The sequence below is a fragment of the Puma concolor genome, chromosome C2 (genome assembly GCF_028749965.1).
Source record: "Puma concolor isolate L17-30 chromosome C2, mPumCon1.1.hap2, whole genome shotgun sequence".
Lineage (NCBI taxonomy): Eukaryota > Metazoa > Chordata > Mammalia > Carnivora > Felidae > Puma > Puma concolor.
In genome coordinates this window covers 2,573,191-2,591,966 of record NC_141675.1, presented here as the reverse complement: position 1 = coordinate 2,591,966, position 18,776 = coordinate 2,573,191, and the positions used below count along the sequence as shown (strand labels likewise).

At 39.0% G+C, this 18,776-nt stretch overlaps 1 protein-coding gene across 2 annotated transcripts in view; it reads right to left on the bottom strand.

The window, feature by feature from the left end:
- PDCD6IP (programmed cell death 6 interacting protein) overlaps positions 1-18,776 on the bottom strand; it is a 75,632-nt gene that overhangs the window by 17,302 nt on the left and 39,554 nt on the right. For both annotated transcript variants that reach the window (XM_086720346.1, XM_086720347.1), the window contains exons 8-12: positions 17,360-17,582; positions 16,225-16,348; positions 13,768-13,945; positions 9,349-9,460; positions 7,696-7,865 (exon numbers count right to left, since the gene is read on the bottom strand). In XM_086720346.1, the coding sequence (XP_086576472.1) occupies positions 7,696-7,865; positions 9,349-9,460; positions 13,768-13,945; positions 16,225-16,348; positions 17,360-17,582 (807 nt within the window). The remainder of the gene's footprint in view (positions 1-7,695; positions 7,866-9,348; positions 9,461-13,767; positions 13,946-16,224; positions 16,349-17,359; positions 17,583-18,776) is intronic.

The following is an 18,776-nucleotide window of genomic DNA, read 5'->3' as shown; positions in this document are numbered from 1 at the left end:
CATGGAGAGACAGAGATATACAGAGAGAGACATGGAGATAGAAACAGAGATACAGATCTATACGGAGAGAGCATCTTAGATAGAGAAAGAAGAGAGCCAAAGAGGTAGATACAAAGCTATAAACTACATGTTTATGTTATATACTGGTAGAGAGAAAGGAGAGAGGCCTCTTGTACATCTCTTCATTCCACTAAGAGTTCTATCTCTGATTCGGCCCAGGCATCTCGAACACCCACATGATTCATAAACAGCCCTTTGGAGTCCATGTTACAGTGCCCAAGTGCCCCGCTGATGCCACTTACAAACTGTCCCTTTTCACTCACATCTCTCCGCACTCTTGCTAAGACCACCAGGGAGAAAACCAACCGCAGAGCCCCCATGCGCTTGCCCCCATGATGCTCAGAGAAAGTAAGCTGGGGCAAAGACAAAGGAAGAAGGGGACACCCAGGAACCCCATCTATATCCGTCTGTCTTCTTACCATGGCATTTCCAACCCCAATGGCTCTCCCACCTACCGCCGGTGTCTAAGCATTTCTGTCCTACTCTTCATGAGACAGCCCTCATTAGCTCCTTGGCAAGTGTCCAAAATAACCTTCCTTTGTGAAGACTAAAAATCTGAGGAAAAATCTGTAATTTCTTCTAAATTTTGGCCTCTGTTCACCGCCTACACCTCTTACGTATCCTATCTTAAATGCAGAGTCTTTTAAACACTCAGAGTAGTGGAGAGAACTGTGACTCCGGGAGGTCCAAGAAGCCTCAAACCACAGATACTGTCGATGGAAGGAAGAGGACAAATAATCACACCTACATGGAGATGGCAAGTCTGTTTCAGGGATCTGGTGGAATCTGATGTTAGACCATGTGCATAAGAATCTTGTTTCCAGATGACTTCCGGGATATATTGTTACATGAAAACCAAAGGCACCAGAGCATACATACAGCATATTACACTCTGAGTAAAGAGGAGGGAAATCAGAAATAGGGGCTCCTGGGTGGCTCAGTCAGTTAAGCATCTGATTCTTGGTTGTGGCTCAGGTCATGATCTCAAGGTTCCTGAGATCAAGCCCCGCGTTGGGCTCTGCGCTGACAGCATGGAGCCTGCTTGGGATTCTCTCTCTCCCCCTTTCTCTCTGCCCCTCCCCCACTCATACGCACTCATTCTCTCTCTAAATAAGCTTTAAAAAAAATAGACATATACACACATAATATAGTATATGTGTGTGCACATGTAATTTTAAAAAAATAGAAAAACAGGACAAACCAGAAAGTAACAAAAAAGGTTGTTTATAGAGAAAGGATGGAAACAAGGTGGAAAGAACAGAGATGAGATTTGTCTGCATGCACCTTTGGAATTATGAACATTTTTTACACATTCAAAACACAAAATTAAATCACAACTTGAATATAGGAACACAAGTACCTAGTTATCCATCAAAGTGAAACGTAATTACGTAGAAAAAACTATTTCAACCCTGACTACGTTCCCTTAATGGACATATTATGACTTAGGTCCTGTGTAACCAAGGATACTGTACCTCCTGGAAAACTCAATCTCGTTACCTGCAAAGCAAGAATAAGAGTACTTATCCCAGAACTGTTGTGAAGACTGAAATCATATCAAGTGCTCAACGAAATTTGTAACACAGGGTAAGCACTCAATCAGTAGCAGCCATTATTATTAACTGGTAGTTAGGTGTTACAGTTTAACACTATACTTTGGGTACACTATAGAATAAAGAGGCTTAGGCATCTACGCAGTAAGAAGAGAGGAACAATGAGGAATAGATTAAGAATTAAAATATTTAGGGGCGCCTGGGTGGCTCAGTCGGTTAAGCATCCGACTTCGGTTCGGGTCGTGATCTCACGGTTTGTGGGTTTGAGCCCCCTGTCGGGCTCTGTGCTGACAGCTTGGAGGCTGGAGCCTGCTTGGGATTCTGTGTCTCCCTCCCCTCAGCTACGCCCCTGCTCACACTCTGTCTCTCTCTCAACATAAATAAAGACTTTAAAAAAATTCTTTTTAAAAAGAATTAAAGTATTTATTCTGCTGTAACTACGGGACACATTTTTTTTTGGGGGGGGGGTGCAATAGGATATAATTTTAAAAGGCTGGGGCAGTATTATCTATTGTCTTATTTTAAACAGATAATGGAACCTCAACCATGACTGTGGCTCTATGTGAAGGTTGTTTAACTATTAGAAAAATGCCACTTATCTTTCTCTCAGTTATGTCCAAAAAAAGCCAGAAAGAAAATAATAAAACAGTCAAGTAAAATAAAGCTGGGGGAGAAACAGGAATATGCAAAACCCGTTCAAAAAAAAAAACAAAAGTCTACTAAACAAAGCTGAAAGTCAGGGATACCATAACACATTATCTAGAAACAGACTGGATGTGTCTTTCATAGCAGGCAAATAAGACCCTCTCATCAAATAATGGGTCCCCAACTGCGGTGGTGGTAGCCCAAGTTAGCCAACAAGTAATATGAGGAGACAGACGTGGTCCACGAGGATATAACCTCGTGTTCAGTGAAGAGCTAAGCATTCACAGGCGACAGAGTAATGTGGGAAGAGGACCCCAGCAGAATGTGGAGACCCCCAAGTTCTAATCCCAGCTCCACTATGAAGAAAAGCTAATCCTAACTTTTACGGTGGTCAGTTTTCTAATCCGTGATAAAAAAAGGGCCAAAGATCTATTTAGTAAGTCCTATTCTATTCCAAAATGCTATGATTCTAACTCTCCGGAAAAAAATGCTATTTAAAACAACCAATTTATAAATGAACTTTTAGACCACCACACAAAGATAGAAGGAGAGTCCTTGTATGACAAACATTCTCTTTTTTTTTCTTCAAACTATCATATATACTAGTTTAACCCTAGTTTAGACTGTATGATATCGGCCTCATTTTAACAGAACGAATACAGGAGAAAATGAAGTTTAACTGCTTCCACAAATGACCAGAATAGTTAAGAAAAGTAAACCACGGTCTACTTTCTTATACACTCAGGGCCTAACATGTTATCAAGTTAAAGCATATAAGTAATTAGAATACCTACACACCTCCATGTTCAATGCAGTGTTATTTACAACAGCTGAGATATGGAAACCTAAATGTCCATCAATGGATAAGTGAATAAAGATGTGGTGTATATACACACACACACACACAGACACAGACACACACACACACACACACACACAGGAACATCAGCTATAAAAAAATGAAGGACTGCTAAGGTGGGTCAGTTGGTTAAGTGTTGGGCTCTTGATTTCGGCTCAGGTCATGATCTCACAGTTCGTGAGATGGAGCCCTGTGTCGGGCTCTGTGCTGACAGCACGGAGCCTGCTTGGGACTCTCTCTCTCCCACTCTCTGCCCCTTCCCCACTCACGCTGTCCCTCTCTCTCTTAAAATAAATATACACTTAAATAAAAATGAAATCTTGCCATTTGTGACTTGAATATGCCTTGAGGGCATTATGCTACATGAAATTAAGTCAGCCAGAGAAAGACAAACACCCCATGATGTCATTTATATGTGGAATCTAAAAGAAAACCAAGCTCACAGATACAGAGAACAGACTGATAGCTGCCTGAAGTGGGGCGTGGGGATGGACAAACTAGATAAAGGGAGTCCAAAGGTACAAACTTCCATTAATTAAATAAGTCGGTCACGTGGATATAATGGAAAGCATGGTAACTACAGTTAGGTATACCATATTACATATTTGAAAGTTGCTGAGAGTAGATCTTAAAAGTTCTCAACACAAGAAAAACAATCCTGTAACTACTTGTTGGACTGATGTTAACCAGAGTTATAATGATCATTTCACAATATAAACAAATACCGAATCATTAGGGTATGTACCTGAAATATAATGCTGTATGTCAATTACACCTCGATAAAAAAAAATTTTTTAATAATAATTACAACCCTGTTGTATTTATTTCTGTGTTTTATAAACAGCTCCGATTACCTGTCAACTGCAATTAACTACATCCCTTTATAGTGTTAGGTTACCAGCAGCTATCATTCCAACAACACTTTTTGAATCCTCACATGTTGGGCACTGTTCTAGGTTCTAAAATACAACTACTAACAAAAGCAGAGTCTTCCCTTCATGTGGGGGACAGAAGAAGGGAGGGGAGGATCAAACAACTACACAAAAATAGAGCAATACGGTAGACAATGACCAAGAAAGGGAAGGGGTGACATCTGGAGCTTTAATGAAAAAGAAGCAGCGACCAAGCAAAATGGAAGAAAGACCCCAACAGAAGGAAGGCAAACGTTAAAGTCCTGAGGCAGGAACAAGCTTCACATGATCAAAGGACCCAAAAAAAAAAAAAAAAAAAAAAAAAAGGCCAGTATGGCTGAAACACAGTAAAAGCAGGAAGGCAGAAATGAGATCACCTAAGCCATTTCACCTTTAAGACCCATGGCTGTTGCAAAGTTTTCCTGTAAAGAACCAGACAGAAGGGAAAAAAGAAAAAAAAATTTTTTTGGCTTTGTGAGCCATAGTCTCTGTTACAACTATTACAACTATTCAATTCTGCCTTTCTAGTGTGAAAGCAGCCACAGACGAAATGCAAAGGAATGAGTATAACTATGCTCCAACAAAAATTTATTTATGGATACTAAAATTTGAATTTCATATAATGTTCATATCCTAAAACATCATTGACTTCTTTTCAACCATTTAAAAATGTAAGAAGCATTCTTGGCTCACAGGCCACACAAAAACAGGAGGCAGTCTGGATTTAGCCCGTAGCCCACTGCGTGCCGGCCCCATGTGGATGACCAAACTCTCTGTGGCATCTAACATCACCAAACACAGGCAGGCACACACACACCAAATACTCTCAGTGAGATATCAGCTTTACTTTTCAGACCCTGCCAATTTAGTTTCAGAAAAGGGAGACATGAGACTACCTCGGTAACAGAACAGCAGGAAGCTGACCACACTTACCCTACACTAAAGCTAATCTACAGTTTTCCATCTCTCTCTCTCACGAACCACCATGCCATAGTTTCTGGCATATAGTAAGTCTTCAACAAGTGTTTGGTGAGCAAATGAATGAAGAGATGCCAGTCAATCTGGACACCTGTCTATATATTTTGTTATGAAAAACTAAGAGTAAATAAAAGCTGTATTTGCAGATCACCCACCAGTCTAGAAGATGACTTTGTGGGAGCCAGAAAAAAGCCCTAGAGGGACACACGGCTCTGGACAGCGCTACTTTATGAACTATCTCTGAGGAGATGGGAGCTTTTTTCCCCCCAAAGCACCCCTCCATCACCTGAGGCAGATACAGCACTGTGAGTATTAGTGGATATCACTTTTGTACAAAAAAAACAAAAAAAGAAAACACACCCCTTCCTCTGGGCAGACTCAGCCCTACTGGAGGGCCAAGGCTTGGCTGCCCAAATGTGGACCAGATTCTGTACCCTAGCTGATCAGAGGTGCACTATCACAGCAGCAGTCCTAGGTATTTAAAAAAGGATTTTTCAACACAAATTACCCACAGCTGCAAAATTTTTAAGAGCAACTCAATACATAAAAACAAATGGCCAAAGAGACCAAGATGGACAGTAGGCTCCTTCACAATAAAAGAAGAAAGAGCCTACCATTAAGATCGGAGCTGCCTTAATAAAATGTGCACTTTCTATCACTTTAATACCAGAATTCAAATGACTGTGTTTTTATCATAAAAAACTCCGGCTGAAATGCGTCATCAACCACAACGACAACTACCTGAAATAGCTTTGATAAAGGCACATGATGAACGAATATACAGAGCACTGAGGTTTTCTGTTGCTTCCATCCAGAGAATCTAGCTTCAGTAAAGTAACTTCGTATTGACCATACAAATCTTCTTCCCCTATGTAACACCACTACGAATCAACAACTGCATATAATAACACATTAGTGCATGCCAATTCCAACTGTGCTCCGCATAGACCATTTTTGCTTTTCTACTGCAAGCAGGAGAATCAAAGGACAGAAGCCGTGCTAAGTTCTAAGTCACAGACAAGACGCCAAAAAGGAAAAGCTGAGGGGAGACCTGACCAGCTCAGTTAATAGAGCATGCGACTCTTGATCCTGAGGTTGTAAGTTCGAGCCCCGTGTTGGGGGTAGAGATTAGTTAAAAATAAAATGGAAGGAAGGAAGGGAGGGAGGAGACAAGAGGATACCAAGCAGGGATTTTCTCTTTCCCGAAAATAAAAACAGGGCCAGATTTTGTTGCTCTTCCGTGGGTCTGTAGTCTCTGTTCCTCACAAAGTAATCTAACCACCTTCCTTCTTCCTTCCTCCCACTTCCTTAAAGCATCTAATGGATATTCTTTGTTCCGTCAGGTTCCCCCCACCTTGAGAGATCTGGGTTCTGTGCACATTCAACCATGCAATCTTCACCGTGGGGGCTCATTTCCACTGAACCTCTCTGACAGCGTCTCTGGACATACCCACTCACTCAGTCTTCCTCGGAGTTTATGTATTCACTCTGTCTGCCTGTCAACTCTGTTCTCACCATGTGCCAATTTCTTAAGAAGCTTCTTAAGAAATGCTAGCATTTAAGTGCTTAGTCATCTAAATCCTCACAGCATACTTTTTTTTTTTTAATGTTTATATTTATTTTTGAGACACAGAGAGACAGAGCATGAGCGGGGGAGGGGCAGAGAGAGAGAGAGGAAGACACAGAACCCGAAGCAAGCTCCAGGCTCTGAGCCATAAGCACAGAGCCTGACGCGGGGCTCGAACCCATCAACCTCGAGATCATGACCTGGACTGAAGTCGGATGCTCAACCAACTGAGCCACCCAGGTGCCCCAGCACACTTTCTATAGTCACAACACTTCTGCATTTCTACCCTGTATTACAGTTCTCCTTGTATATGGCTAATCTTCCACACTGGACTGAAAATTGAGGGTAAAGGTTGTTTATGATTCATTGCTGATTTTTCCAAGTACCTAGCATAGTGCCTTACAGAGTAGGTACCCAAGAAGTCTTGGTTGAATAAATACGTGAAATGTTTCTGTGGAAAGACAATGCACAACACTGATAACTTTTGAGACCTACTACACCCCAGGAAATTCACCTATTTCAAGAAGTTTTCAGCAAACATTTCTTGCCCTTTGGCTTATTTTCCTATGCACTTCAGGGCCTCTATTTTATTCTACTACATCACGGCACAGTTATCAGCCACTAAGGCATATTTGCACCTTCTCCTCTTAGGACTTTCTGACTCACATGCCCTACTATTGGTCTTCCCCTTCCTGTCACAGGTAGAAATGCCATGATGACGTTACCCACGGGTTAACACGCACAGCTGGTTGATTTTTCCTTTAGAGATAGTCCCAGTGGAATACAGTGGAAGGAAGCAGAGAATGATGGAACTAAAAACAAAAAAAGGTGTGGTCAGAAAAACATCTGGCCAAACCCAGTCCTTCTACTTCACGGTTCATGAGTTCCAGCCCCTTTTATTGAGAAACACTCAATAAATGGAATTATTATAGGATAGTAATATCACCAATGTAGTTACATATGACACAATGTATATGTTCTACTTTATACATACGAACCTCAATTTATGTCTGCATTTTTTAAAAGATGACAATATGAAACTGGCAATTCATTGTGCTCATAATGGCTCGAACGTCGTTTTCATAAGCAGATGACCACCCACATGACAATGCATCTTCTTACCTCGCTGCCCTGCATGGTCCTTGCTGGGTTAGCAGAAGGGATGGCCGCGTTCAGCTCAGGCTCCGGCTTACACAGAAGGGCAATGGTGTCTCGGTGAGACTGGTAACGTTCTTTCACCTGCCCATCTGCTTGCACAGCTTTATCCAAAACTGTTCTGAAGTTGGTTCCCTCTGTCGGGGGAAAAAAATGTCACTTGAGCACAGCACTGATTTGAACAGTAACATCTATGGGTTGGTTATACTTTTAGTTCTGCGCTCCAAATTTACCTTTTCCCCCTCTTCTATGGGTTCCATCTCACTACATAACAGAAACTGAGCTCCTGTCACTCTTGGCATTTTTTATTTCTGGAAAATTGCAGTTAAACCTTAAAATACATTTATGGTTATTGTCCACCAAAAAAAAGCTGACATCAGTTTAATGTATTCCTCCAACTCATTAAGATAGAAACACTCCAAAAATTGTTACAACTTACTCAAAAGAGCAGTTTCAACTTGACTTTAAAGAACAGCAAATATATTTTTAGAAAAAATCAATTGTATTAATTCCTTTTACAGAGAAGTATAACAAGTCTCTAGCAACCGTAATGACATTTATCTAACAAACACAAATCTTAATAACTAAAGTCTTAAAAAATGATAATTTGACTTCAAATTAACTGGTGGGGCACCTGGGTGGCTCAGCTGGTTAAGTGTTCAACTTCGGCTCAAGTCATGATCTCATGGTTCATGAGTTCCAGCCCCGGGTCAGGCTCTGTGCTGACAGCTCCGAGCCTGGAGCCTGCTTCGGATTCTGTGTCTCCCTAGCTCTCTGCCCTTCCCCCACCATACTCTCTCTCTCTCTCGAAAGATAAACGTTTAAAAAAAGATTTTTTTAATTAACTGATAAAACTCCTATTTTCCACCCACTACTAAATTAAATGAAATTACAAAACCATATGTATATAATATGATCTCATTTATTTTTTACAAATATGCTTCCCATGGGGAAGCTATTTAAAAAAAACAAAAAACAAAAAAGATGCACAGGCCTTGGAATAGGAAAAGAGAGTTACAGAATCATTTTTTTTTAATTTTTTAATGTTTATTTATTTTTTTAAGAGACAGAGGGACAGAGTGTGAGTGGGGAACGGGCAGAGAGAAGGAGGGGAACACAGAATCTGAAGCAGGCTCCAGGCTCTGAGCTGTCAGCACAGAGCCTGATGCAGGGCTCGAACCCATCAGCCGTGAGATCATGACTTGAGCCGAAGTCGGAGGCTTAACCGACTTAGCCACTCAGGCGCCCCCAGAATCATTTTAATTTTTACTTTATACCATTTTTAAGAATCCAAACTTCTTACAATGAAATGAACATGGACTACCTCTGTTACTTATTTAGTTTTTATCTTACAATGAACTGAGAAAAACACCTGTGTTTTCATAATAGTAGTTTTAGTAACAACTGGTTTACACATGACCCTAATTTAATCAATCAAAAATGTGGGTTCAAATTGGGAATTTATTGCACACCTGACTGGCTTAGTCAGAAGAGCACATGACTCTTGATCTCAGTGTTGTGACTTTGAGCCCCGCGTTGGATATAGAGATTACTTAAAAATAACACCTTTAAAAAAACGGGGAACTTATGCAAGCGAAAGCCATTTATGCACATTTTTACCTGCTCTTAAAGGCTTATAGAGATCATTAGATGGTGTCCTTTGCCAGCGTTCCTTGAATTTTGCTCTTAAATCATTGTCCGTGGCTTCTTCTTCATCCAACAATCTTAATGACTTTTAAAAAGGGGGCAAAGCAACAATGAAATATCATTTCTGATAATAAAAAATTTAAAACACTTTTTAAATGATCAGACTCAAGACAGGTGAGAATTAGTGAGATGGGAGTGAGTGCCCCTACGTTACTGGCTGGGGTACCAACTGGTACAACAGTTTTGTTGCACAAATCCAACTTACGACATATTTAACACAAAGTCTTATAAAATGCAGGGCTGCATTTAGCCATTACCTTATTCAGTAAATTAAAAAGGAAGAGTAACTAAGAGAATATGTATATCCATACACCAAAACTACTTTAAACAAAGATTCCAAAAAGGAAGAAGTAAAACGACCTCTACGTGCAGATTACGTGACCTTACATAAAGAAAATCCTTAGGAATCCACAAAATAACCATGAGAAATAATAAACAAACTCAGTAAAGTTACAGAATACAAAAGAAACATACAAAATCAGTTGCATTTCTATACTGTAGCCATGAACAATCCAAAAAGGAAATTAAGACAACGATTCCATTTAAATAGCATCAAAAGAATAAAACACTTAGGAATAAATTTAACCAAGGAGGTGCAAGACTTATACCCCAAAAGTTACCAAACACTGTTGAAAGAACCTAAAGAAGACCTAAATAAATGGAAAGACATCCCTTCCGTATTCACAGAAGATTTAATATTGTAAAGACTGGCAATACTCCCCAAATTGCTCAAAACATTCAGTGCAATCCCTATTAAACTACTAACTTTAGGATTTTCTGTATAAAGGTTAAGTCAAAACCACAATGAGATGCCACTCCATACCCACAAGGCTGGCTAGAATTAAAAAACAGAACAACTGTAAGGGTTGGCAAGGATGTAGAGAAACTGGAACCTTCACACACTGCTGGTAAGAATGTAAAATGGTGCAGCTGCTCTGGAAAATAGTTCGACGGTTCCTAAAAAAGTTGCACATAGAATTCCTATATGACCCAGCAACTCCACTCCTCTGTATATACCTAAGAGAATTTAAAACAGGTGCTTAAAAAACGTTCCCAAGTAACATTATTAATAACCAAAAAAGCGAAACATCCCAAATATCTACTACTGATAAATGGATAAACAGTAGGTGATACCTCCATACAATTGAAGTATTATTCATCCATAAAAAGAAATTAAGTGCTGACACTATAACACGGATGAACCTGAAAACATTGTGCTCAGTGACAGAGGCAGAAGGTGCACATGCCGTCTACGATTCCATTCACATGAAATGTCCAGAGTAAGCAAATCCAGAGGGAGAAATCAGATTAGCAGCTGCCTAGAGACGGGGCAAGGGGTCATGAGGAGTGACTGCTAATGAGGATGGGGGTTTCTTCCGGGGGTGATAGAAGCACTCTGAAATTGGACAGTGCACGCTTGCACAACAAGACGAATGCACTAAATGCCACCATCTTGTACACTTTAAGGTTAAAATGAGGACTTTTATGTTATGCAAATTTTACCTCAAAAACAAACAGACATGCAGTTGTGAAATAAACACAGGAGATTGTTTTTTAAGAATCAGATATGATGAAAACAAAAGGTATCAATAAAATGAAAAACAAAAACTCAACAGAATGGCTGAAAAGCACAAAAAGCACGGCTAATAACCAATTAATGAGCCGAAGGCGGGCCAGAGGCACAAAGAGAAAAAGTCAAAGAAATGTTAAGAGATATGAAAACTGATCATCATCAAAAGAACCATCATTCACTAGAGGAAATTCGTTAGGAGATAACGGAAAAGAAATAACTGAAGAAACAGAAATCTATGGACAGGGAGTGAAGATTAAAAGACCCAACAGATCCCTAGCAATGATAAATTGATTATCTAAAAATTAAACTAATTGGACACTTCAAAATTCTGAAAATCAAGACTAAACTAAACTTCTAAAAGCCACCAGAGAATACCAGCTTCACAACCTGACTCCACAACTCGCAACTTACTTAAAAGGAGACTCTCCAAGTACAGTTGACCAGGTAAGAGTGACTACTCCAGAAGGCTGTTAGAAACATCAAATGAGACAAGTAAAAGTACCTCATGTTAAGACAGGCAGGCAACAGACATGTACCATACACACTCAGAATGCCAGTTTCACTGTCATGAGAAGGTAAGCTTTTCACACACTAATATTTCTAACAAAAATGCTCCTCGCAACTACACTGAAATACAGTATTTCAACAGGCAATGTTCTTTTTCCATAGAACTCGTTTCAAAATCAAATATGCACCTTCTAGTCAATGACATCTTAAAGTCAAGGAAATACAGTGATATTTAATAACTACCAACTAGCAGGTACACGCATGATCCCACTTCGTAGCTATCTCATGTGATACACACTATTCTCCCATTTTTGGGGGTAAGTCAAGTGAGACAGGATTGTTGAGTAATCTGCCCAGGGTCACAGCCAAGAACAAAACCCGGGAATCAAATCCAACTCCAACTCCAACATTGAAGAATGGTTTACGACTGTAACTTCCACTTACTAAGTGTCCCCAGACTGATATTTGCCTTGTGATGCCTGCATTTTCCAGCATCTGTCTTCTCCCTCCCTGCCAATTACTTCCTGCTGCTTCCACTTTCGTGTGACCTTAAATAGCACTCTCCCCCTTGTCTCCCTATGGCTCTCTACTATTGTAACGTCCTTTCAACTGCAACACCAGATAAAAGCTTGCTTGACATAAAAATCAACCAAGTCTATGACCTCAAGAGCAGTGTCTGTTAAATATTCACGTACACACAAATGACCCTGCGGTCTTGTTAAATGCAAATCCTGATTCAGAAGGTCTGAGATGCGGTCTGAGATGCTGCACTTCTAACAAGCTCGGTACAGCAAGGTTTTGGCACTGAACTCCGTACCATCAATTCTGTTTGCTTTCAATTATCTGATGGCGGACTACCTCTACATAGATGAGGTTGGTAACATTGATGGTATAATTAATGCAGAACCGCTCATGAATCAGATTCCCCAGGCCAATGCTGCAGTAAGTTTTCATTTAAGTTTTCTAACCTTTTTCAGTAGCTAATATGCCACCACAACCACTTCTGCATCAGTTAGTATAGTGACTATACTCTCATCATCACAGTAATACGGTGGTAATAGTAATAATAGCTATCATTTATTAAGCATGTACTATGTTCCATAGGTTACAGGTTTCACTCTTTTACTTTAGAAAACCCTTAAAAAGAAAACAAACAAACAAACAAACAAAACCCAGGAGGTAAATATTCTCCTCCCCATGGTTCACACTGTACAGATGATCCTTGAATGACATAGCTTTGAATTTTGTAGGTCCACTTACATGTGGATTTTTTACAGTGCAATATTATAAATGCAGGATTCTTAGGATTTTATGATTTTCTTTATGATTTTAATAACATTTCTTAGTTTAAGAATGCAGAATATAATATATATAACATGCAAAATATGGGTTAATCAACTATTAATGTCACCAGTAAGGCTTCCAGTCAACAGTAGGTTATGAGTAGTTATGTCTGAGTCCAAAGTTACACTCAGATCTCTGACTGCATGGGGGAGGGAGGGTCAGCACCCCATGCTGTGCAAGGGTCAACGCTACTTAAGTCCTCTATCCCTGTCCCAAAGTACTTGGAAATGATGTAAATACAATATTCTCTGCAAGTCAGCTGAAAACTAAACACCATGGACTAAAGCACTGATTAACAGAAGTCACCTTGAAGACGTGACTCCTCAAGTGGCAAAAGCCTATATAACCAATTTGAATATATTTATCACTAAAGGAAGAAGTGATTCAATAAGGAGAAAGAGGTGAAGGCATTGTAAACGGAGAATTAACACTGTCAAACAGCTGACTTTGGCCAAAAAACTTTAGTGTTCCATACCCATTGATAAAATGCCCTCTCTTACTGGAAGATGGATACAGTGGGCTTATAAAACATTTGATGGCCTAACCTCCTCAGTCTGATTCTACATTTACCAAGAAATCTAATCTTTCATAGAAAAGAAATCATTAATTATGAAGAGTCTGAACAGTTTGTGTGACAGTTATTTCTCACAGTATATCAATACTATATCATGGTCACATGAGTTTCATTAATGTGCATTTATACACCCTTAAGGCATGTATGAATTCATTCTCCCTCCATTAGAACTCCTCTTGAAGTTGAAAGGCAGGCCCTCGGCCACAGTAAATTCATCAAGATGGTGAGTATTACCCTACGAAACCCAACAAAAGAAAGCAACCAGTCCTTATCCCCACTGGACACCAAGGCGTAGAGCAGTTTTTACTTGAAAATCAAATCTCTTAAAACATACCTCATCTAGGATTTCTCTATTTCTTTGTAGTAGTTCAGGTAGCTCTTTGATCAATTGATCAACAGTCTGGATGCCTCCCTGTTCAATCACAGATGTGGATTTAGTCAATATAGACTGAGGTACAGTATCTCCAGACACATCTTCAATTGCTGCTGGAAGATTAAGGGAAGCTAACACCCTGAAAAAATGAGATACTGTGTCATCTTGAGGTCTAAACCATCTTTAAAGCATTAATCTCCTCGTTAAAAAAAAAAAAAAAAATTAAAAAAGGGGCGCCTGGGTGGCTCAGTCGGTTGAGCGTCCGACTTCGGCTTAGGTCATGATCTCGCAGTCCGTGAGTTCAAACCCCACGTCAGGCTCTGTGCTGACAGCTCACAGCCTGGAGCCTGCTTCGGATTCTGTGTCTCCCTCTCTCTCTGCCCCTCCCCCACTCATGCTCTGGCGCTCTCTCTCTCTCTCCCTCTGTCAAAAATAAATAAACATTAAAAAAAATTTTTTTAACATTAATCTCCTGTATATCCTAATCAATTGCAATGGAGTTCACACCCCAAAATAACTGACAACCCTCATCAATGGAAAAATACAAGGATAGCAAAGATACAGGAATAAAAAAATGAAATCAGTGATTGATAAAATTAAAACAAAATTGTTAAAGAATTAAGATCACAGTTCAGAATTAAAAGCCAAAAAGTAAGAAATATACATTAAAAAACATGAGCTACCTTGAGCTCAAGCTCAAACTTAACTTCTTTCAGTCTAAGAAATTAAAAATCAAAAATTCTATCTTAAAAAATACAAACTTTTACCATACTTCTGGTTGTTATACTGTCACTGGCGAGTCAGAAATATACAAAATAGTTGTAATTTCATGTCATCTAAGCAGAACGTCAAGACTACAAAATTGATCTAGGTATTAATCACAGAATCTTCATCTGTTCTCAGTTTTGTAGCACAGTATCAACTATTATTTCATTTACATAACAGAGGGGTTATTAAGGTAAACTTATGTTTTCTTTCTAGAAAAAGAAAAGTCAGGTCAAAATCCATGCATCCATCAAAATTAAAAACCTGAAAAATTAAACTAACTAGGAAAAAAAATTCTCAATTACATATACCTGACAAAGGACTTGCTCTAAAATATACTAAGAACAAGAAAAACTCGATTTTAACAAACGAGCATAAAATATCAACAGATACGTTACAAAAGATAGATGAATGGCTAGTAAGCACACGAAGAGTTACTCAACATCATTAGTAATCACAGGAATGTAAACTGAACCGCAATTAGATTCTGCTACACACATACTAAAATGGCTAAAACTATTAAAAAGACTGACAATACAAAGTGCTGCCACGGATGCAGAGTTCCCAAAAAGTGCAGGTGGGAATATGAACTGGAGCCACCACTTTGGAAAACAATCTGGCTGTTCTGCATGAAGTTAGGCTTACACCAACCGAACAATTCAGCAACTGTAATCCTAGGTATTTACCCAAAGGAAATAAAACCTGTCCACACAAAGGTTTGCACATCCACGCTCACAGCACGTGAAATGTCCACCAACAGGCAAATGTAGAATAAACTGCTATTTAACCATAAAATGAAATACTGCTCACTAATAAAAAGGACCAAACTGATACATACCACACAGATGAATCTCAGAAACATTATGCAAAGTGAAAGAAGCCGAACACGTTTTGAGGACACACTATATGCGCTGAACATACCGCAAGGGTTCCATCCATACATACTGTAGCAATACCCTAACGTGTTGTATACCGTAATGTACGTGTAATGTAATGCACACGCCATAATGTTTATATTAACCTGTGTAAAAAGTGACACCAACCTAGGGTGACAGGGAGCAGATAAGCAGTGGCTAAGGGCCAGGGGAAGAAGGACTGAAGTGGCACAAAGCAACTGTTTAGGGTGATGTAAATGTTCTCTATCTTGATCACAGTGGTGGTGGTTACATGGTATAAATTGATCAGAAAGAACTGAACTATACACTTCAAGTGGGTCTATTTGTTGTACTTCATTGAAAATTATACTGAAGACACTATAAAAGCCAATGAATTATTTTGTTACTCTTCAATCCACCATTAACAAAAATTAGTTCAGAATACTGAACCATGTACCATGCTATCTATCTTAACTTACAAGTTCGTTTCTACTTCTCATTTCCCTCAAGTAAGTATCTCCTACCATGTAAATTAGTGGTCAAAAACTCTCACTTGTTTCAGTAATCGAATTTCTTCCAAGTCTATTTGCTAGGACTTAACAGATAGAGCATCTACCCAAAGTGCATAGGAATGTGTATTTGCTGCTTCACACAGCCTTGACATTCAGTTCCAAGCTCAGAAAACGAAACTTTCATAAACTATTTAGTTAGGGTAACAATCAAACAGAAAACATTAGAACTTTACAGATGTATTTATGGAAGTTAAAGCTGTACCTACCCATTTGCCAAAGTGGTGGCTTCTCTCATTTGAGCAATTGATCTGTTAACTAAGTCAGCTTTCCTCTGATTATAGGCGGCCAACGACTGCTGCACTGACACAGGAACCATATTTTCAAACAAATCTAAAATGAGCAATGTGAATTTCAACAAAATTTCAAGACAAAAAGTCCATCTGTAAAGTGAATGCTCATATTCCCTTTCCTATATTCACATAAAAATCTACAAATATTTAAAAATCAAAACTAAATCACTACTGGAAGTACAACGATGGAGAGAATTTTTAGAGCACTATATTCATGAACAATGAGAGCTTTTTCTTTGAACTTAATTTTCTTAACGTTTTAAGATGTGTTTGTCATTGACTTCTTTGGTGAAGAAGATCTACACTCTTTATTAGTTGATTACACTGGTTAAGCAGTCCACATTGCCTGGGTTTAATTTCCAGCTCCTTCCACCACCTTCTAGCTCTGCAACATTGGGCAAATTATTCAAGCACTCTGTGCGTCAATATCCTCATCACTCAAAGGGGGATAACAATAGTACCCATCTCATGAGACTGCCGTGAGAATATTAATTATGAGCTAGTTATCTGTACTTAAGAGTCCCTGGCACATGGTAAACACATCTTGTTTGCTAAACAGAAATAAATAAAATAATCAGCCTTTCCCAATAACGTACAATACTATCCTTGGGATCTCAGCTAGAAACTACTATACGTTGAATACATCTACAAAATCCAAGGATATTATAACATTTATCCCATACAACCATGACTCTGTAAGTTTATACATTTAAAGTCATATTTATGAATGTTTATTTTTAATAGAATCCTAAATAATATAACAAATGTTAAAATGACAAATGCTTAAAGTCTCAATCATTACTCAAATGTAGTTTCAAATTTTCTGACTGTGTTGGATAGTTTACACATGCTTTATTACCATTTACTTTCCATCTTGAATTTTCACTATAGATACAACACTTCATTTTTATTCTCATATTCATTTTGAACATGAATGCAAATCATATTCAAAACATACAATAGCAGTTATGTGATTTTCGCTACCAAAAACAACAGATTAAACTGGGGAAAAGATGAGTAAGATTAAAGCGTATCTGAGTACTTGACATACCAGTGAATTTCTGGCTGATGGGGACAGTGACTGGGGTAGATTTCACAAGTGTGGCTTTGCCAATTGGGTCCAGATCTTTAAGGTCTGGAACTCGATCATGATAGATGAAGTCATTATCCTTCTTTGCTGCAGAAAGGGCACGGCTGATTTTGTCAGAAAAGTCTTTCACATTGACATATTCATCATAGCGAGATGCCACTGTTTTAATCAATTCTGCTGCGTGCTAAAAAAAAACAAAAATGTTAAAAAAAGTTTTGTTTTTCTCAACCAATGATCTAAGCAATGGTTTTTAAAAAATTTCTTTGAGGACATGCATTTCCAGCAATGTGGTCAACAGAATAACCTAGAAATCATCCCATCCCAAAATTCCAAAATATCAAAAATGAAGAATAAACATAGTAGGCATCTGTCCCAACACATGCGTGAATTACCAAGAAAGTAAAAAAAAAAAAAAAAAAAAATCCAGTAAGTATAGTAAGTGAGGCCAGTAAGTATAAACCAACATTGAGGAAGGCTGGCTGTCGAATATTTCTATAACCCAAAGGACTAGCAATTAAAACGTCTTACAAGCTCTCATAAAGACCTGAAACAGGGGTCTTACAACAAACACATCTCCATCTACGGAGAAACACTCGTTTCACTGCCCCACATGGAGGCAGGAACCTCAAATGTCTACTCCAACAGTGAAAGGCTGGGTCAGAAAAAAAGTACCCAGCCAACACAAGAAGTCAACAAAGAAGCATGTTACCTCAGCATTGACAGGAACATATTTTTTTAGGGGCGCCTGGATGGCTCAGTCGGTTAAGTACCCAACTTCAGCCCAGGTCATGATCTCACAGTGTGTGAGTTCAAGCCCCGCATCAGGCTGTTTGCTGTCAGCACAGAGCCCACTTCAGATCCTCTGTCCTCCTCTCTCTGCCCCTCCCTCATCTGTGCAGTCTCTCTCAAAATAAATAAACTTTAAAAAAAAAAAAAAAAAGGAACAGACTTTTTTAAAAAGGTCTACTCTCAGGCGCCTGGTGGCTCAGTTGGTTAAAGCATCTGACTTCCTGATTTCAGCTAAGGTAATGATCTCACGGTTCATGATACTGAGCCCCGAGTCGGGCTCTGCACTCACAGTGCAGAGCCTGCTTGAGATTTTCTCTCTCCCTCTCTCTCTGCCCCTCCCCCGCTCACGCTCTTTCTCTAAATAAACATTTAAAAACAAAAATAAAAGGTCTACCTTCATAATTCATAAGATGAGCAAATGCCTCACATAAATTTAGAGCTTAAATTACATTACTTAGGTGGTTTCAGATATAATAACAGCAGATAAAAGAGGCAATGAAGCCAAAGGCATCGTCAGGGATAAATTCAGTGCTTAATGTTTGATATCTGCCAATCTGCCAGAAAGACCTAAAACTTCTTAAATTTTGCA